Source organism: Balaenoptera musculus, chromosome 2, assembly GCF_009873245.2.
Source record: "Balaenoptera musculus isolate JJ_BM4_2016_0621 chromosome 2, mBalMus1.pri.v3, whole genome shotgun sequence".
Lineage (NCBI taxonomy): Eukaryota > Metazoa > Chordata > Mammalia > Artiodactyla > Balaenopteridae > Balaenoptera > Balaenoptera musculus.
The window spans coordinates 16,397,874-16,420,068 of NC_045786.1; the positions used below are offsets into that span (position 1 = coordinate 16,397,874).

General features: G+C 35.9%; 1 protein-coding gene across 2 annotated transcripts in view; it reads left to right on the forward strand.

The window, feature by feature from the left end:
* The window catches only part of CCDC7 (coiled-coil domain containing 7), a 325,108-nt gene that overhangs the window by 116,449 nt on the left and 186,464 nt on the right, over nucleotides 1–22,195 (forward strand). The window contains exons 17-21 of one of the 2 annotated variants that reach the window (XM_036844965.1): nucleotides 2,508–2,753; nucleotides 3,622–3,694; nucleotides 10,133–10,222; nucleotides 10,580–10,687; nucleotides 11,157–11,282. In XM_036844965.1, coding sequence (XP_036700860.1) covers nucleotides 2,508–2,753; nucleotides 3,622–3,694; nucleotides 10,133–10,222; nucleotides 10,580–10,687; nucleotides 11,157–11,282 — 643 coding nt within the window. Of the gene's footprint in view, nucleotides 1–2,496; nucleotides 2,754–3,621; nucleotides 3,695–10,132; nucleotides 10,223–10,579; nucleotides 10,688–11,156; nucleotides 11,283–22,195 lie in introns of those variants that run through there. The other variant, XM_036844966.1, reaches the window with a different exon arrangement.

Consider the following 22,195-nt stretch of genomic DNA (forward strand, 5'->3'; position numbering starts at 1 on the left):
GTATTTTAAATTTTAGGTATTGTATTTTTCAGCTCTTTTTGGTTCTTCTTTTTATCTTCTAACTTTGTTAAACTTCTCACTGTGTTCATTCTTCTCCCAATTTGTTTGATTATTTTCATGATTATTACCTTGAACTTTTTGTTGGGTAGATTGCCTACTTCCATTTAACTTAGTTCTTCTTCTGGGACTTTATCTTGTTCCTTCGTTTGGAACATGTTCCTCTGTTGCCTCATATTGCCTAATTTTCTGTTTTTCTTTCTGTTTATCTTGGAGAAGGAGCCTTTTGTAGGAGATGTCCTATGCGTCCCAGCAGCACACTCCCCTCTGGTCACCAGAGCTGTCTGTTCTAGGAGTGACCCCTATGTGGGCAGGCTGACTACCATGAGTAGTCTCCTAGATGTGGCTGGGCCCTGGTCTGGTTGGTTGCCAGGCCTTGCCATGTGTGGAGGCTCTCAGCCATTGGTTGACAGGGCTGGGTCATGAGGTAGCTGGCTGTGGAACCCTGGGGGCTCTTAGGGCTAGTCCTGGCCCACTGGTGGGCAGAGCTGTGTTCTGGGGTGGGTTTTTGCTGGGCTGGTATTCCCAGATGTAGTGTCAGCCTGCTGCCATGTGGGGCTGGTTCCTGACAGGGCTGGCTGAGGGGTCCAAAGTATCTCATAACTGGTGTTGGCCTGTTGGTGGATGGCACCAGGTCTTGGGGTCCTGGAGCTGGTGTCAGTGTGCTGGTAGGCAGGGCTGGGGCCCAAGGTGTCCTAGGGCTAGTGCTGGCTCACTGTTGGGCAGAGCTGAATCCTGGGTAAGTCCTGGGTCTCTGGCTGTAGGTCCCTGCGAGTCCCAAAGCTGGTGTTTACCCACTGGTAGGTTGGGCTAGATCCCAGAGCCACTGGCTACGGAGCCCATGGTGTCCCAGTGCTGGTGTTGGCCTGCTGGTGAGTAGGTCCAGGGCCCAGGGGTTTGCAGCACAGGTGCTGGTCTCCTGGTGGGCAGCTGAATCCTGATAAGGTAGGCTGCAGGGTTGTGATGATCCTGGGCTGGCATTTGCCCACTGGTGGTGTGGGTCAGGGCTCAAGGGATCCCAGGGCTGGTACCCACCCACCTGTGTGTGAATCCACATCCTGGGCCTAGTTCTGACCCACTGGTAGGCCACTGGTAGGTCCTGATGTCTCTGGCTTTTGGACCTAGGGGTACCAGAAGTGGTGTCAGACTGCTGATGGGCAGGGCTGGTTCATGACATAGCTAGCTGTAAGATCTGGGGTGTCCTGAAGCTTGTTTCAGTCTGGTGGTAGGTGGGGCCAGGTGTCTGGGCGCCTGGCTGATGGGCCTGAGGTGGCTAATACCTGGTGTTCGTCTGCTAGTGGGTGGGGCTGGGGCCCAGGGGGTCCCAGGGCTGGTGCCTGCCTGTTGGTGGGTGGGCTGGGTCCTACCATGGCAGGCTGCAGGCTGCAGTGGTCCTGGGGCTGGTGTCTGCCTGCTGGTGGATAGAGCTATGTCCCAGGGTGGCTGTGGGCTCAGGGCATCTTAAGGTAGCTAGTGGGTATGTCCCTGCCTGGCTAGTTGCTTGGCCTGAGAACCTTGGTTCTGGTTCTGACAGACTGGTGGCTGAGGCTGGGTCCCAGTGCTAATAAGCTAGAGGGAGTATTCCAAAGTGACATTTGTTCTACCAGTGTCCATGTGGTAGAAAGAGCTCCCCAAAATGGCTGACACCAGTTGATGTGTCCCCATGGTGAGCTCCAGTTGCCTCCTGACTTTCTGGTAGGCTCTCCAAGATCAGCAGGTGGGTCTGACCCAGACTCCTTTCAAATTATTGCTTCTATCATGACTCCTGGGCCACGTGAGATGGTGTTTGTGCCCTTTAAGAGGAGAGTCTCTATTTCCCATAGCCTTGTGACTTTACCGTAAGTAAGCCCCATTGACCATCAAAGCCAAATATTCTGGGGGCTTGTCTTCTTGGTGTAGGACTCCTGGGCTGGGAAGCCCAGTGTGGGGCTTGGACCTCCCGTTTCTTAGGGATAACCTCAGCCATTGTAATTATCCTCCCATTGTGGGTTACTCACTTGGGGCTATGGATCTTGACTGTACTGTGACTCCACCCCTCTGACCTGTCTTGTTGTGGTTCCCTCTTTATATCTTTAGTAGAAGATCTTTCCTGCTAATCATCCAGTTTTTCTCGTCAATGGTTGCTCTGTAAATAGTTGTCATTTTAGTGTGCCCATTAGAGGAGGTGAGCTCAGGGTGTTCCTACTCTGCCACCTTGGCCAAGCTGAGCCTCTGTGTGCCTTTTAAAACCCAGGAGATATATTATCCTTAGCCTGTTATCTAGCATCAATTTCACATTTGTATTGCTATTAGTGAATAATTATAATTGCTTATTTAATATTCTTATGGATTATGAAAATGATTCTTTAGTTACAAATAAATGTTGTTCATATAATCTAATAGCAGATGTTTCATAATTCTAAAGCTCAGAGAAGGAAAGAGCTAGCCCTGCTATTTCAGATCTTTCACAGATCCTCAAGTCTCAAGATGGATCACCTTTTTTAAACACTTCAAATGAAGTTTTAACTGATGAAGATCTGTCCTATCTACTTTCGTCAAAGACCCATGATAAATCACTTACAAGAATATTATTGAGCAAAGAAATTCAAGATTCACAGTCTGTTGGAACATTGCTTCAAGGGAATGAAACAGTGACAGCATCATTCATTTCACCCCCTGTTGTTAAAATAAAGACTCTGGGTACTGACATCTCAAAGGTAAGATACAGTACAATAACTTGAAAGCTATTTATTTTAATTGCTATACTCCTTCAATATTTTGAATAAATGTTAATTAAAAACATCAATATTTTCTTATTTAAGTGGAATAAAAAGTTTGCCTTTTGATACAACCTGTTTTATATTTAGAATTTTAAAGTGATATTTGGGAATCAAAGTAATATTTTAATGTAAAAGTTCTAATCTATACCAACAAAGAATTTGTGGCTTAGATTATAGTTTTAATGATAAATTAAAAGATACTCAATTTCTAACTGAGACAGGGAAATTTTTATTTCAGGTTCATCTACAAAAATGTACATTATTTATACATTAAGGTATTTGTGAAAGCATAGCCGTTTTGAAATAATTTTATATGCCTTAAACAAGCCCTAGAAAATTATTAGAATTGCCTTTGTTAAAATACTATTTAATTAGAAAATTCTTATTTTAAAATTTGGGGAAAAAGGGAAATGATAAAATGGCTGTACATATTTAACATATATTCATAATATTTTTTATCATATAAGTTATTAAAGTAGCCTTATAAAAATAATTTTTTAAAGCCATTTGAGTTTCTCTAGAGATTGAATCAGGTGAAAATATAAATCTAAACTAGAATCATAATAAAAAATTATTAACATGATGTATTTGGAATTATTTATGAGGAAGAATCACAATATTGCTTGGGTGGGTCCCTCCACACCATTAAGTGTTCCCAAATGTCTCTCAGATCCATTAATTGTTCTCATTTTTAAATTTGATACATTCAGGAAATAATGAAAAGTAAAATTGTAGATATAAAAGAAGGTAATTAGAGTTCTAAGATGTATAATTTTTAATTACTTATTTTAACTTTGTAATTAAGGCTGATATTTTAGAAGAGAATTTACGAAGTAAGATTAAAAAACAAACTTACGAAGAAGCAAGAGAATTTCAAGGTAAAAAGATTTTCTGTTTTGTAAGATAAAAATGTTAATGATTGTGTGTTCCCGTATTATAAGTAAATGAAGTGAGAACATTACTAAATGTAGAAATAACTTCTTAGACAGTCATGAGATAATATACAAATATATTGACCAATACATAAAAATTAATTTGGTGAGTTAACATATTACTCAGTCTATCTTAACTAAAATTTGTGTAAAGGGAAGTGATAGCTTTGTCTCAACCAAATAACAGTATATGGCATTATGAATTCTTAACATAATATTATACCAAAGATTCATCAGGGTATAAGCAGGAAAAAAGATGATTTGTGTTATAAATAAGTAATATTTTAGCTAAGGTTTTTGGGTGTTTGATGTATAATATATTTTTTTAAATGTAAGTTTATTCTTCTTTTCCAACATGTATAGCTTTTATAACCAACCCATGTCTTATTGCATTGGCCGGAACTTCCAAAATCAAATTAAATGGTTGTGATGTAGAGTGCAGGAGTATCACTCTTCTTTTGTGCTTTGAACAGAGAGTGCCTCTACACTTTCACCTGTGATGATTGGTTATCTGAGATAAATATTTTTTATTATGGTCAGGATGTTTTCTTTTGTTCAAAGTTTATTATGAATTTTTAACCAGCAGTTGAACTCATTTTAATCAGTTGACAAAAATTTTTTTCATTGCGGTAAAGTATACATAACATTTGACATTTTAATCATCTTTAAATAAAGTATACAATTCAATGGCATTAATTGCATTCACAGTGTTGTGCAACCATCACTACGTCTATTTCCACAACTTTTCATCACCCCCTCCAAAAAACTTGTTAAACGACAACTCCCATTCCTGCCTCCTTCCAGCCCCTGGTAACCTCTAACTTACTTTCTGTCTCTATGGACTTGCCTATTATGTTTCATATAAGTGGAATCATATAATATTTGTCCTTCTGTTCCTGGCCTGTATCACTTAGCATAATATTTTCAAGGTTCACCCACATTGTAGCATGTGTCAGAATTTCATTTCTTTATATGGCTTAATAATATTTCGTTGTATGTACATACCACATTTTGTTTATCCATTCATCTGCTGATGGACATTTAGGTTGTTTCCACTTTTGGCTATTGTGAATAATGCTACAATGAACATGGTGTATGGTATCTGTTTAAATCTCTGTTTTCAATTGTTTGGGTAGGAGTGTATTCGCTGGATCATAAGATAATTCTAGGTTTAGCTTTTTTTTTTTTTAACATCTTTATTGGAGTATAATTGCTTTACAATGGTGTGTTAGTTTCTGCTTTATAACAAAGTGAATCAGTTATACATATACATATGTTCCCATATCTCTTCCCTCTTGCGTCTCCCTCCCTCCCACCCTCCCTATCCCACCCCTCTAGGTGGTCAGCTTTTTGAGCAACTGCACAACTGTTTTCCACAGTGGCTGACCCATTTTATGTTCCCAGTAGCAATGTACAATGGTACACATCCTTGCCAACACTTGTTTTCCTTTTTGTTTAAATTACGGTTATTCTAGTAGGTATGAAATGTATCTCTTTGTAATTTTGATTCACATTTATTTAATTCTAAAGATGTTAAGCATCTTTTTTTGTGCTTATTGGTAATCTGTATATCTTCTTTGGAAAAAATGTCTATACAACTCCTTCACCCATTTTTTTAAGTGGGTTGTTTGTCTTTTGTTGCTGAATTGTAGAGGTTCTTTATATATTCTGGGTAGTAAACCTTTATCAGATACATGGTTTGCAAATATCTTCTCTCATTCTGTAGGTTGTCTTTTCACTTTCTTGATAATATCCTTTGCTGGATAAGAATTTGTAACTTCATGAAGCCCAATTTATCTTTTTTTGTTCCTTGTGCTTTTGGTGTCATATATGAGGATCCATTGCAAAATCTGAGGTAATAGAGATTTATCCCTGTGTTTTCTTCTAAGAGATTTATGAATTTAGTTTGAGTTGCTTGTTGTGTATGGTATGTTCTGCAAAAGTATATGGTTTTTGCCCACAGATGGCAGCTCATACCTATTAATGGTGGGTCAAAGCAGTGACTTGGGACCTGAACATGGGATGTAGAGCAGCAGCAGCAGCTCCAGTCCCATAGATGGTAAAGTTCTGTAGCTTCCTGATTTCAGAGAGCAGGGCAAATCAGCAGCTGGGGTCACTGGGGGTAGGTCTCACTGCAGTGACAGCTCCAGCCCCAGGGAGGAGTTGCAGTGGCATGAACTCCAGTCATCTCTGTCAGCTGGCTTCTGTGTTGGTGAAGGCTGCGGGGCTCCTCTCATATCCACGGTGGTGAGACTTGCTGGGGTTCTCCTGCTCTTATTTTCCCTATGGGATGAAAACCCTCTCAGGGCATTCCTCTAGGCACTGAGCTGCTCTGGATTGGGGGATGTGGTGATGCAGGTAAAATGCTGCCTACATTTTTCTGTGCAGCCATCCTTGGTTTTTGAGCTCCATGGGGTTTCTGCTGCTTCTTTGTTGGAGTCCAGAGCTTTCCCAGAGCTGTTTTTGTTGGTTTATAATTATTTATTTATTTATTTTGTTGTTTTTGTTGGGGAGATGAGGGTTGAGACCTCTTAGCCCTCCATCTTGCTGACATCACCTTCCCAGTCTGTTTTTTTTTAATAGTTTCTTTTACTCTGTTGAGAATTACCATCAGTTCACTGACAATGTCCATCTTTTCCTTTAAATCCGTGAGCATATTTATAATAGCTTTTTTCAAAGTCCTTTTTTGGCTAATTTCAATATTTGCATAATCTCCGGATCTATTTCTATTAACTATTTTTTCCCCTGGTTTGGGGTCATATTTTCCTATGTGCATGTCTAGTATTTTTAAAATTATTATTACATGTTGCTTACTATGGATTCTATTTTTTTTAACTCTCAATAATGTTTTCTTATTTTGAAGAATACTGTTTTTAGTTTTTGAAGGCATTTAACTTACTTGTGGCTCAGCTTTGTCCTGTTGAAGCTTGGTTTTGGGCTTTGTTAGTCCATGCCTAGACTAGTCCTTTCTTTAGGGCTAGAGTAGCCCTACTCCTAAAAAGTGGCCTTTTTGAGCTCTAAGCTAAGCATTTTGGATATTAGCAAGGTTTCTCCACTCTGAATAATTGGAACCCCAGTGTCTCCCATCACTATGCAATATCTGTAAACTCCACGCAGCTCACAGCTCCAAAATAATTTATTTCTTCCAGACTTTATTGTGTTTTGTATTGTTTGTGGGCAATTTAGTGTCTTCCCAAAGACTCAAAGGACTTTATGCAAATTTCAAGCGCTCTATGCTTATACCTTTCTATATGGTACCCTGTTCCACAAATTCTGTTTACCTCATTAGACCCAAACCTTGATCTCTTGTCTCTTTTCAGTGAGATCCTTTTCCTGTATTTGAGCTGAACTTATCTGTACTACTAGGAATGCACCCTGAGAAAACCACCAAGATGAATAATGTGTTTCTCTGCTCCAAGGGATCACAGTCTTGTGCTCTCTGTTTCCACTGCCCAAAAGCATTTGCTTCCTATATTTTATCTAGATTCAATTTTCATAGATCATTGATTTATTATCACAGTTTGTACACTTAGCCTTTGTAGTTCACTGTACACATGCTAAAAAGGAACATACTGGAAACTCATATATGTTTTTATAATGAGAAAATATAACTCTTTCATGTGTAACTCTTCCTCTTCCATGAGGAAGGGTCACATACTTTTTCAAAGTTTTCCAGGTACCTAGGTTATCTGAGGGCAAAAACCATGTACTTTTGCAGAATAGAAAACGGATAATGTAGGAGATAAAAATTTGCCTATGGATCAAAATTTAGACTCATATGTTGAGGTACATTCTCTCTGTACCCACTTTGTTGAGAGGTTTTTTTTTTTATCATAAATGATTGTTGAATTTTGTCAAATGTTTTGTTCTGCACTTGAGATGATCATGTGACTTTTATCTTTCATTCTGTTAATGTGGTATATGACATTAATTGATTTGCATATGTTGGACCATTCTTGCATCTCAGGGATAAATACCAGTTGGTCATGGTGTATGATCCTTTGAATATCCTGTTGAATTCAGTTTGCTAGTATTTTGAGAATTTTGCATCTATGTTCATCAGGGATATTGGGCTGTAGTGTTCTTTTCTTATGTTGTCTTTGTCTAGTTTTGTTATCAGGGCGATACTAGCCTCATAAAATAAGTTTGGAAATGTACAAGAAAATGTACATTCATGCACACACGTACACACACCTGCTAGAATTTTTATTGAGATTGCATTTTTAAAAAATAAATTTGTTTAGTTATTTATTTTTGGCTGCATTGGGTCTTTGTTGCCGTGTGCGGGCTTTCTCTAGTTGTGGCGAGTGGGGGCTACTCTTTGTTGTGGGGTGTGGGCTTCTCATTGCAGTGGCTCTCTTGTTGTGGAGCACGAGCTGTAGGCGTGTGGGCTTTAGTAGTTGTGGCACATGGGCTCAGCAGTTGTGGCTTGCGGGCTCTAGAGCGCAAGCTCAGTAGTTGTGGTGCACAGGCTTAGTTGCTCCAGGGCGTGTGGGACCTTCCCGGACCAGGGCTCGAACTTGTGTCCCCTGCATTGGCAGGTGGCTTCTTAACCACTGTGCCACCAGGGAAGTCCGAGATTGCATTTTTAAAATACACACAAACACACACACACACATTGGAGAGGATTGATACCTTTTCAGTACTAATTATTCCAACCCATAAACATGGTACATAGCTCTATTTCTATCTTTTTTTAAAACTTCTCTCAGTAATAATTTATACTTTTCCCTGTGGAAGACATGCATATTTACTAGAAAAGAGGAACATTTTCTAACTGTAAAATGGCAACCACTGCACCACCAGGGAAGCCTGATACTATTGTAAATTTAATCGTTTTTCTTAATTTTATTTCTGACTATTTCTTGCTAGTGTGTTGAAGTACAACTAAATTTGTATATTGATCTTATCTCTAACCTTTGCTGAATTTATTTATTCAAATAGGTTTTGGTTTTTTTGAGTGTGTGTGTGTATGTGTATATTCCTTAGATATTCTCTATGTGATTTTTTTATTGTTATTCTCTTCTCTATTTTATTTATTTTTGCTCTAGTCTTTATTATTTGCTTCCTTATGCTTGCTTTGGGTTTACTTTGTTTGCTGATGGTGGTCTCTTTTCTTTTCAAAATAAGAGGTATCTGAAGCTGTACATTTTTTTGTAAGCATCACTTTATCTGCATCCCATAAATTTTGGTATGACATGTTTTGTTTGCTTTCATCTCGAAGTATTTTCTAGTTCCCTTGTGATTTCTTTTTGATTGGTCATTTAGGAGTGTCTTTAATTTTCACTGATTTGTGAATTTCCTTAATCTCCTTCTATTATTGATTTCTAATGTCATTCCACAGGGGTTAAAGAACATACTTTATATGATGTCAAACCTATTAAATTTATTGAGGTTTGATTTATGGCCTAGCATATTGTATATCTTGGAGAATGTTCCATATGCGTGTGAGAAGAACACGTGTTCAGTTTTTGTTGGATGGAATGTTATCTAGAAATCTATAGACCTCTGCAGAGCTCTAGTTAATTTACAGTGTTGTTCAATTATTCTGTTTCCTTCTTGATCTTAGTTGCTTTATCCATTATTTAAATTGGGGGTATTGAAGCCTCCAAATATTATTGTTGAAATGTCTGTCTGTAATTGCATATGGTGGGTCATGAAATACCACAACAAGATTTTGGCCTGGAGCTGGACTCCTCAATGTACATACACAAATATAGATATACACATATTCATACACATATATACCTACATAAACATACATGCATATACACATAGATATATTTAGAAATCATGGGTCCTCATGAATGTCTTCAGTTCCAGTCCATCTCCTCAGGTCTTTTTTCCTTCCTTTGTTTTGTATGTGTATGTCGTTTCTTCTACCGTGTGTACTTGACTGAACAACATCAACACATTTACTCATTTGATATATCCTATAATGCTGCTAAATTTGTTTCAGAATTATTTGCAGTCTTACTTTCCTTTTATTATTTTGTTGATTTAAGTTTATTTGGGGGGCAATATGTACAACAGTAATGTACTTCCCAAAGTCTAAGTGTGCAAAAGGTATACAGTTGTCCCTTGGTATCCACAAGGGATTGGTTCCAGGACCCTCCTAGATACCAAAATCCAGAGATGCTCAAGTCCCTAATATAAAATGGTGTTCTATTTGCGTATAACATGCACATCCTCCCGAATACTTTAAATCATCTCTAGATTACTTATAGTAACTACTACAATGTGAATGCTATATAAATAGTTGTAAATACAATGGAAATATTATGTAAGTAGTTGCTGGCACATGGCAAATTAAAGTTTTCCTTTTTGGAACTTTCTGGAATTTTTTTCTGAATATTTGCAATCTGCATTTGATTGAATCTGCAGATGTGGAACCCGCAGATACAGAGGGCCAGCTGTACTTAGAGAAATATCATTCCTCCTGTACTCCCCAGTCCTCCTGTCACCCCCTTGACGGTAACTAAGTATATTGTTTTCTGATTTATCTTCCTTGTGTTTCATTTTGTAAAGATAAGTGTCTATTTTTGTCCACTTTTTCCCCCTTATTTCCCATTTGTTCTTACTCAAAAGGTAACATACTAGATATCCTTTTTTTAATTTAACATTATGTCCTGGAAATGATAAAACAGTTTAAAACACAAGCCCATTAAAACTGTTCTCACAATTTTCATGTCAGATCTAGCATCATGGTAATTTAATTATAATTTTATAAAAATGAGAGAAAATGCTGCTGTATATATGTTTTAAATCTAGAGATTTCACAATAGATCTGTTTTTTTTATTTAATAGACTAAAATGTATCTCTTTATTTAGCTCCTGATAAAGAATCAGATGAAAATCTTCTGCTTGAGAATGAAGCAGTGCCAAAAACTAACACACAAATGTTGAAACTAAGAACTTCTAGAACAAATAGACGCAATGGTAAGAATGATAATTTTATAGATCTTTAAATTATTTGAAGTTAAGCTCATCAAAAGATCTTTTTTCTTTGGTTTTCTTTAAATAATGGATAAAGCAACTAAGATCAAGGTGGAAACAGAATAATTGAACAACACTATATAGATGTTTGTACATATATTTTTCAGAAATTTTACACCTTGATGTAAGTGTGAATACCCTAAGATAACTAGAAAACTAAAATGAAACCTTTGATACCTTTTGTTTGCTATTTGCATGGTCAGTGACTACTCTGTAACAAGAGTGCCTCCACACACACTCATGAAAACTACCCACACAAATTTCTCACTTCACTTCCAGGGTCTGTTTAAATATATAGTTCACTGCTGTAGCTTTGCAGTCCTCTTCCTTTAATGTTGCACACATTAGAAGAAACTTTGCTGATTACTTGGTATATCCAGAAGTTTTATAATAGATCCATTTTTCTACTTAGCATTTCTTATAACTCAGCCAAAGGATATGCTGTCTATTCAAGATCAATTGCCTGAGGACATAGCTTTAATTTTAAAAGGCCAGTCTCAAATTAATGATGGAGCTACAGGAAGTGACAGTTTTGATAGTAAGTAATTAATTTAAAATCTTGAAAATTATTTTCAATTAAATTCAGGAGATCTTTGCTCCATAGTTCATGAATATATCTACAACCATTTTGTTCATTGGTGATTTATCTGTGTGTTCTATAATTCCTGAGTTGGATGGGTTAAATTTCCTACTATGATTATGGATTTCTCTGTTTCTTCTTATGTTGTGTCAAGTTTTGTCTTATATCTTATGATACTTTATCATTAACATTCATATAAATTTAAAATTAATAATTTTCCTAGAGGACAGACCCTTTTGGCCTAATAAAGGGACCCACTTTATCATTTTTATAGTTTTTGGGTTTTTTTTTTTCGCCTTGAAAATCTACCATGCCTGCTATTAAGGTGGCTCCAACTTCTGGCTGGAATTTGCATGACACATTTTTTTCTGTCCTGTTGCTTTAACCTTTTTGTATCATTATGATTTTTCTGTATCTCTAGTATGAAGCTTATAGCTGTGTATTTTTCAAATTCAGTCTGGTATCTTTGTCTTTTAATTAGCACTCATAGTCACACTTCATCAAATTTTGGTATTTTGAGATTTAAGTTACATTTTCTTTGTGCTTCCTGTTCTTACTGTCTGATAAGTATCTTTTACTCTCTCTTCTGCTGTATATTTTTATATTATTACATTTTTTTTCTTAGACATATCTGATACCTCAAATTTTAACTTTATTCTAAAGTGTGAATATACCAATAAAACTAAATAATATTTTAAATAATTAATATTAATATTAACCAATATTAAATTATTATTAATTTTACATTATTGATATCTCTGAGTATCTAAGCAGTAACAAGACTGATTCTATTTGCAGAAGTGAAAAATGTAGTCACATGTGTTTATTTTTCAATAGATAGTCTCTTCTAATAGTTATTACCACAAAGTATGATCTGCTTATATTAAGAAAGAGACAAAATATTGTTGGGTAATTAACATATTGTATACAGTCCTTACACAACTGATCTGGTTCTCTAGTGCATTTAAAAGTCTTATAGCTCAGAGTATGGATGAAGTATCAGATGAAAATATTTTGCCTAATACTTGGAGCTGCTAGAAAGAAAAAATTCAGTAGTAAATATCATTATAAAAAGTATTAAATTATTTTAATTGAATTAATTGATTTTAATTGAATTAAGTGGTTCATGAATATGTAGCCTGATACACCTTACAAATATCACTGTCAAGTTTTTAAAAATTATATTATTTAAATTTTTTATTTCTCAGTTTCCTTGAATTTTTTGTTGATTCTACCATTTACTGAAACATGCATGTTGAATTCTTTTACTATGATTTTGGATTTTTCTATTTCTTCTTGTATTACTGGCCTCTTTATACTGTCTCTGTTATCAGGTGTATACAATTTTTTAAAAGTACATATTTCTGGGGAACTCAACTTTTTATTTTTATTAAAGAGACCATCTTAATCTTTGGTAAGGTTCTTTGACTTAAATCCTATTTTGTCTGACATTGACATAACTATAGCAGATTTATTTTGATCAATATATGCATACATATCATTTTTCATCTATTTACTTTCCACCTTTCTGTATCATTGAGCTTTGGTGTGGTGTATTTTATAAATAGTTTATAGTTAGATTGTTTATAAATCCAGTGTGACTTTCTTGTCTGTTCCTAGAACACGGAATCTGTCTGTAATTATTAAAACTATTGATATATTGGATTTAAATATTCTGGGGTACTTTCTGTTTTTTCCTGCCTAATCCATTTTTCATTTTTCAATTATGTTGAATCATTATTTTTGTTTATTCCATTTTTTAAATCAATCTTATGTTTTGAAATGTGAGAACTTAAAAAATGTGAATATGCTTAGAAAAATGAAGTGTACCTTCAACTTTCAAAGCATGTATATGAAATAACAGAGAGGCTATACATGCTTTCAGTAAAAACACTCTCATGGTTACATTTAACCTCATAGTCCAGTCTTATTTTTTGATCATTTAAAAAATTGTAGTCATTTGCTTAAGTTGTTATAAAAATGAATGGAAACTTCAGGTGGTACTTAGTATATCTTAATAGTTCAGAGGCTTTACAATGAAAGTTTCATGTTTTAGTGGATTAAAAGCTTCTTTTCTTATAGCTGAGAAAATAGATATCAGCTGAAAATATTTCACCTGAATATAAAGTTTTAACCACAAAAATTCCATCTGAAATTAAGAATCTTGCAAGTTCTAGAAAACTGTTTTTGACAGTTTGACTATGATATGTGTATGTGTGGATCTCATTGAGTGTGCTTTACTTTCGTTTTGTTGAGCTTCTTTATGTGAGGATTAATGTTTTTCATAATATTGGGGAAGTTAATGATCATTGTTTCTTCACAAATTCTTTCTCTCCTTTTCTCTCCTTTTCCCATTATACATATATTGATACTCTTGTTTCCACTAATCTCTGAGACTCTGTTCATTTTTCATTCTTTTTTCTTTCTCATCCTCAGACTGTATAATCTCAATTTACCTCTGCTCAGTTTCACTGATTCTCTGCCTTTTTAACCCTTTTGATTCTCTCTTTCCATTTCAGTTATTGTTCTTTAAATTCCAGAATTTTAAAAATTCTTTTAAAAGGTTTCTCTCATGTTATTGATATTATCTGATGGTGAGATATAATTTCTGTACTTTCCTTTAATTCTTTAGACATAGTTTCCTTTAGTTATTGGAACATATTTTTAAAAGCTTGTTTAAAATCTTTGTCTAGTAAGTTTAGTGTCTGGGCTTCCTCACTGAGAGTTTCTGTTGACTACTTTTATTCTGTTCTGTGTACTGGCCACTCTCTTGTTTCTTTGCATGTCTCATATATTTTTTTGATTGAAGACTAGCCACTTTAAATATAACATGCAACTATGGAAATCAGATTACTCCTCTTCCCCGGAGTTTGTTTTTTTACTTATTTGATTGTTTAGTAAGTTTATTGGACTAGACTGTAAAGGCTGTATTCTTCATTGTATGTGGCCACTGAAGTCTCTGCACAGTTAGCTTAGTAGTCAGATAATGATTGGACAGAGATTTTCTTAAGTGTAATGAAATCTCTCTGCCCCTGTTGAGAGGCTTCTGTTATTTTAATGACTCTGTCAATTGTAATAGTTGATTATCTTGGAAATTTAGATGGAAAATCATACTAAGTTTATAGTACAGTGTTGTTAATTATAAGCACAATGTTTTACAGCAGATATCTAGAACATTTTTATCTTGCATACCTGAAACTATACTTACTGAACAGCAACTTTTCATTTCCCCCTTCTTCCAGCGCATGGCAACCACCATTCTACTCTTTGGTTAGGAGTTTGGCTACTTTAATACCTCATATAAGTGGAATCCTGCAGTATTTGTTCTTCTGTGACAGGCTTATTTCACATAACATAATGTTTGAGAGGTTCACCTATGTTGTCACTTATAACAGGATTTCCTTCTTTTTTTTTTTTTTTTTTTTTTTTGCTGCACCACATGGCATGTGGGATCTGGCATGCGGCATCTTAGTTCCCTGACCAGGGATTGAACCCACGCCCCCTGCAGTGGAAGCACAGAGTCTTAACCACTGGACCGCCAGGGAAGTCCCATGGATATCCTTCTTTTTAAAGAGTGAATAATATTCCATTTTATGTATGTACCACACTTTCTTTATCCATTCACCACTGATGGATGTTTAGGCTGCTTCCCCATCTTGGCTATTGTGAATAACGCTGCAATGAACATGAGAGAACAAATATCTTATTGATCCTGATTTCAGTTCCTCTGGATATTATACGGAAAAGTAGGATTGCTGGATTGTATGGTAGTTATTAATTTTTTGAGGTACCTCTGTACCATTTTCCATAGTGGCTATACCCTTGTACATTCCCACCATCAGTGTACATCCTCACTACCATTTATCTTTCGTTTTTTTGATCATAGCCATCCAAAGAAGTGTGAGGTGATATCTCATTTTGGTTTATTTGCATTTCCCTGATGATTAGTGATGTTGAGCACCTTCTTAAATACCTATTGGTCATTTTTATCTCTTCTCTGGAAAAATATCTATTCAGGTCCTTTTCCCATTTTTTAATCAGGTTGTTTTATTGTTGTTTAGTTTTAGGAGTTTCTTATATATATTTTGGAATTAACCCCTTATTATGTATGTGGTTTGCAAATATTTTTCCCATGCCATACATTGACTTTTCACTCTTTTTATCATTTACCTTGCTGTGCAGAGCTTTTTAGTTTGGTTCCACTTGTTGATTTTTGCTTTTGTTGCCTGTATTTTTGATATCATATCCAAGAAATCATTGCCAAGACCAACATCATAAAGCTTTTCTCCTGTGGTTTCTTCTAGGAGTTTTATAGGTTTTGGTTTTACATTTAAGTTTTTAATCCATTTTGAGTTTATTTTTTTGGTATGGGTCCAATTTCATCTTTTTCTTGTGGATTTACAGTTTTCCCAACATCATTTCTTAAAGAGACTATCCTTTCCCCATTGTGTATTATTGGCACCTTAGTCACTGATCAGTTGACTATATGTGCATGAGTTTATTTTTTAGCTATTTTTTTCTATTGGCCTGTGTGTCTGCTGTTATGCCAGTATCAGCTGTTTTAATTACCATAGCTTTGTAATGTGTTTTGAAGTCAGGAAATATGATCAAGATTGTTCTGGCTATTCAGGATACTTACCCTTCCACGTGAATTTTAGGATTGTTTTTCTGTTTCTGTTTTATAAATGCCATTGGGATTTTGATAGGGATTGCATTGAATCTGTAGATCTCTTTGGGTAGAATGGCCATTTTAACAATATTAAGTCTTCTGATCCATAAAAACGAGATGTATTTTCATTTATTTGTGTTTTCTTTATTTCACCAATATTTTTTATATTTTAATGTGCAAGCCTTTCACCTTCGTAGCTAAGCTTATTCCTAAGGATGTTATTCCTTTTGATGCTAATGTAAATGGGATTGTTTCTTAATTTCCTTTTCAGATTGTGCATTGTTAGTGTATGGAAATACCACTGATTTTTGTATGTTGATTTTGAATCCTACACCTTTACTGAATTTGTTTACTACCCCCAAAGTTTTTTGTGGCGTTCATGTCATCTGTGAATAGAGATAGTTTTACTTCTTCCTTTCTGATTTGGATGCCTTTTATATATCTTCATTGCCTAATTGCTCTGGCTAGGACTTCCACTACTGAGTTGATTGGCATGGCAAGAATGGACATTCTTGCCATGCTCTTAATCTCTGAGGAAAAGCTTTTAGTTTTTCACCATTGAGTCTGATGTTAGCTTTGGGCTTTTCCCTTATGGCATCCATTATGTTGAAATTTTCTTCTGTTACTGGTTTGCTGAGTGTTTTTTTTTTTTTAAAGTAACAAGTTAAATAAGTTTTAAAATTATTTATTTATTTATTTATTTATTTTATTTATGGCTGTGTTGGGTCTTCGTTTCTGTGCGAGGGCTTTCCCCAGTTGCGGCAAGTGGGGGCCACTCTTCATCGCGATGCGCGGGCCTCTCACTATCGCGGCCTCTCTTGTTGCAGAGCACAGGCTCCAGACGCGCAGGCTTAGTAGTTGTGGCTCACGGGCCCAGTTGCTCCGCGGCATGTGGGATCCTCCCAGACCAGGGCTCGAACCCATGTCCCCTGCATTGGCAGGCAGATTCTCAACCACTGCACCACCAGGGAAGCCCTGCTGAGTGTTTTTATCATGCAAGATTGCAGAATTTTTTTCAAATTTTTTTTTGTATCTGATAATCACATGATTTTTTTTTTGAGGCTGGCTAACACAATGACTATATAACAATTTACTAATTTTTTATTGAGGTAAAATTGGTATATAACATTATATGTTTCAGGTGTACAACATTGTGATTCAACATCTGTGTTCATTACCAAGTGATAGTTACCAAAAGTCTAGTTACCTGCCATCACCATACACTTGACTCCCTTCAGACATTTCACCCACACCTCATCCCCCTTCCCCTCTGATAACTACCATCTGTTCTCTGTGTCTGTGAAATTACTTTTGTTTTTATTTGTTCATTTGTTTGTTTTAGATTCCACATATCAGTGAAATCATATGATTTTTGTTTATCACCTCTGACATATTTCATTTAACATAGTACCCTCAAGGTCTATATTGTGGCACATAGCAAGATTTCATTCTTTTTTATGGCTGAGTAGTATTCCATTGTCTATATAAACCACATATTCTGTATCCATCTATCCATTGATGGACATTTAGGTTGTTTCCATATCTTTGCTAGTGTAAATGGTGCTATGAACATCAGGGTGCATATATCTTTTCATATAGTGATTTTTGTATTCTTCAGATAAACACCCAGAGGTGGAATGGCTGTTTCATATGGTAGTTTTATTTTTAATTTTTTTGAGGAACATCCATACTTTTTCCCATAGTGGCTGTACCAATTTACATTACCACCAATACTGCCCAAGGATTCCCTTTTCTCCATATCCTTACCAGCACTTGTTATTTCTTGTCTTTTAGTAATTGCTATACTAAGAAGTGTGAGGTGGTATCTCATTGTGGTTTTGGTTCGCATTTCCCTCCCGTTTAGTGAAATTGAGCATCTTTTCATGTATCTGTTGGCCATCTATATGTCATCTTTGGAAAAATGTCTATAGAGACCCTCTGTTCATTTCTTAATCATATTGTTTGTTTGTTTTGCTACTGAGTTGAATGAGTTCTTTATATATTTTGGATATTAACCCTTTTCAGATAAGTAATTTGCATATATTTTCTCCCATTCATTAAGTTGCCTTTTCATTTTGTTGATGGCTTTCTTCGCTGTGCAGGGGCTTTTTAGTTTGATGTAGTCCCACTTGTTTATTTTTTCTTTTGTTGCCTTTGCTTTGGGTTTCAAATCCAAAAAATCTTCACCAAGACTGATGTCAGGGAGCTTACCACCTATCTTTTCTTCTAGGAGCTTTATGTTTTCAGTTTAATGTTCATGTCTTTAGTCTATTTTGAGTTAATTTTTTGTGTATGTTGTAAGAAAGTGGTTCAGTTTCATTTTCTTGCATGTGTCTGTCCAGTTTTCTCAACACCATTTATTGAAGAAATTGTCCTTTCCCCACAGTATATTCCTGGCTGGTTTATAATAAATTAATTGACTATATATGTGTGGGTTTATTTCTGGGCGCTCTGTTCTGATCCATTGATCTGTGTGTCTGTTTTTATGTCAGTTCCATACTGTTTTCATTACTATTGCTTTTTTTAAAATTTTCTAAAATTATTTATTTATTTATTTATTTATTTATTTATTTATTTATTTATTGGCTGTGTCGGGTCTTAGTTGCAGCATGCAGGATCTTCATTGAGGCATGCGGTATCTTTCGTTGTGGAGCATGGGCTTCTTTCTAGTTGTGACATGTGGGTTTTCTCTCTCTGGTTGTGGCACGTGGGTTCCAGGGCACGTGGGCTCTGTAGTTGTGGCACGTGGGCTCCAGAGCACATGGGCTCTGTAGTTGTGGCATGCAGACTCTGTAGTTGAGGTGCGTGAGCTCAGTAGTTGTGGCGTGTGGGCTTAGTTGCCCTGCGGCACGTGGGAATCTTAGTTCCCCTACCAGGGATTGAACCCGTGTCTCTTGCATTGGAAGGAGGATTCTTTACCACTGTAGTACCAGGGAAGTCCCCTACTATTGCTTTTCAATACAGTTTGAAATCAGGAAGCAGAATGTGTCCAGCTTTATTCTTTCTCAAGATTGATTTGGCTATAAATAGTCTTTTGTGGTTCCCTACAAATTTTAGGATTGTTTGTTCTATTTCTGTGAATATGCCATTGGAAATTTGATAAGGATTTCATTGAACCTGATGATTGTTTTCAGTAGTATGAATGCTTGAACAATATTAGTTCTTTCATTCATCAGGGCGGAATATCTTTTCATTTATTTGTGTCTTATTCAGTTTCTTTCATCAGTGTCTTATAGTTTTCAGTGTGCAGATATTTCACCTCCTTGGTTAAATTTATTCATAGGTACTTTATTCTTTTTTATGGCTTTTTATTGAAATATAATTGGTTAATATATAACATTAATTTCAGATATACAACATAATGATTTTTTAAATTTAAATTTTTTTATTGAATTATAGTTGATTTACAATGTTAGTTTCTGGTGTACAGCAAAGTGATTCAGATATATATATATATGTATATGTGTATACACACATACACATATATTCTTTTCTTTTTTAATCTATTTTATTTATTTATTTTTGACTGTGTTGGGTCTTCATTGCTGCGCACGGGCTTTCTCTAGTTGCTGTGAGTGGGGGCTGCTCTTCATTACGGTGCACGGGCTTCTCATTGCAGTGTGCGGGCTTCTCATTGCGGTGGCTTCTCTTGTTGCAGAGCACAGGCTCTAGACGCATGGGCTTCAGTAGTTGCAGCATGCAAGCTCAGTAGTTGTGGCTCACAGACTCTAGAGCACAGTTCAGTAGTTGTGGCACGTGGGCTTAGTTGCTTCACAGCATGTGGCATCTTCCCAGACCAGGGCTCAAACCCATGTCCCCTGCACTGGCAGGTGGATTCTCAACCACTGCGCCACCAGGGAAGCCCCACACATGTATCCTTTTTCAGATTCTTTTCCATTATAGGTTATTATAAGATACTGAACATAGTTCCTTGTGCTATACAGTTAGCCCTTTTTAATCTATTTTATATATAGTAATGTGTATCTACCAATCCCAAATTCCAAATTTATCTCTCCCTGCCTTTTCTCTTTGTTAACCATAAGTTTGTTTTCCATGTCTGTGAGTCTATTTCTGTTTTATAAATAAGTTCATTTGTATCATTTTAAAAGATTACACAAATAAGTGAGATCATATGATATTTGTCTTTCTCTGTCTGACTTACTTCACTTAGTATGATAATCAGTAGGTCCATCCATGTTGCTACAAATGGCATTATTTCATTCTTTTCTTATGACTAATATTCCATTGTGTGTGTGTGTGTGTATACATATATACACACCACCTCTTTATCCATTCTGTCGATGGACATTTAGGTTGCTTCCATGTCTTGGCTATTGTAAATAGTGCTGGTGTGAACATTGGGGTCCATGTATCTTTTTGAATTAGAGTTTTTGTCTCTTCCAGATATATGCCCAGGAGTGTGATTGCTAGATCATATGGTAACTCTATTTTTAGTTTTTCAAGGTACCTGCAGACTGTTCTCCATAGTGGCTTTACCAATTTACATTCCCACCAGCAGTGTAGGAGGGTTCCCTTTTCTCCACACCCTCTCCAGCATTTATTATTTGTAGACTTTTTGATGATGGCCACTTTGACTGATGTGAGGTGATACCTCATTGTAGTTTTGATTTGCATTTCTCTAGTAATTAGCAGTGTTGAATATCTTTTTCTGTGTGTGATGGCCATCTGTATAACTTCTTTGAAGAAATGTCTATTTAGGTCTTCTGCCCTTTTTTGATTAGCTTGTTTGGTTTTTTGATATTAAGCTATATGAGCTGTTTATATATTTTGGAAATTAATCCTGTGTTGCTTGCATCGTTTGCAAATATTTTCTCCCATCCTGTAGGTTGTGTTGTCATTTGGTTTATGGTTTCCTTTACTATGCAAAGACTTTCAAGTTTAATTAGGTCCCATTTGTTTATTTTTGCTTTTATTTCCATTACTGTAGAAGACAGATCCAGAAAAATATTGCTGCAATTTATGTCAAAGAGTGTTCTGCCCATGATTTCCTCTAGGAGTTTTATAAATAGTATCCAGTCTTACATTTAGGTCTTTAACCACATAATGATATTTGTGTATATTGTGAAATGATCACCACAATATGTCTACTTAACATCCATCACCATGCATAGTTAGAAAACTTTTTTTCTTGTGGTGAGGGCTTTAAAGATCTACTCTCTTAGCAAACTTTCAAATATTCAATACAGTATTTTAATTATAGTCATCATGCTGTACATTATGTTGTGGTTTTGATTTGCATTTCTCTAATAATTAGTGATGTTGAGACTCTTTTCATGTACCTTTTGGCCATCTGTATATCTTTTTAGGAAAAATATCTATTCAGATCCTCTGCCCATTTTTTAATCAGATTAAATTTTGTTGTTTTGCTATTGAGCTGTATGAGTTTTTCACATATATTACATATTAACCCCTTATCAGATACATGATTTGCAAATATTTTCTCTCATTTGATAAGTTGCCCTTTTGTTTTGTTGTTGGATTTTTGCTTTGCCAGAGCGTTCCAGTTCGATGTAGTCCTACTTGTTTATATTTGCTTTTTTTGCCTTTGATTTTATTGTCAAACCCCAAAAATCATTTCCAAGACCAATGTCAAGGAGCTTACTGCCTATGTTCTCTTCTAGGAGTTTTATCATTTTAGGTCTTACATCAAGTTTTGAGTTAATTGTGTATGGTGTAAGATGGTAGTCAATTTCATTCTTTTGCACATGGCTTTCCAGTTTTCCCAGCATCATTTATTGAAGAGACTGTCCTTTTCCCATTGTATATTCTTGGTTCCTTTGTCATAAATTAATTGACCATATATGTGTGGGTTTGTTCTAATTTCCCTTTTGGCTTGCTTTTGATTCACTGGTTGTTTAAAAGTGTGTATTTAGATTCCACATCTTTGTGAATTCTCCAGGTTTTTTTGCTATTAATTTCTGTCTTTTTAATATTTATTTATTTATTTGGCTGCCCTGTATCTTAGTTGTGGCACGCAAGATCTTTGTTGCTGCGTGCGAGATCTTTGTTGCGGTATGTGGAACCTTTTTTTTGCGGCATGTGGGATCTTTTTAGTTGTGGCATGTGGGATCTTTTTAGTTGCGGCATGCAGGATCTTTTAGTTGCGGTACACAGGATCTTCATTGTGGCATGTGAGATTTTCGTTACGGCATGCAGGCTCTTAGTTGCAGCCTGCGAGATC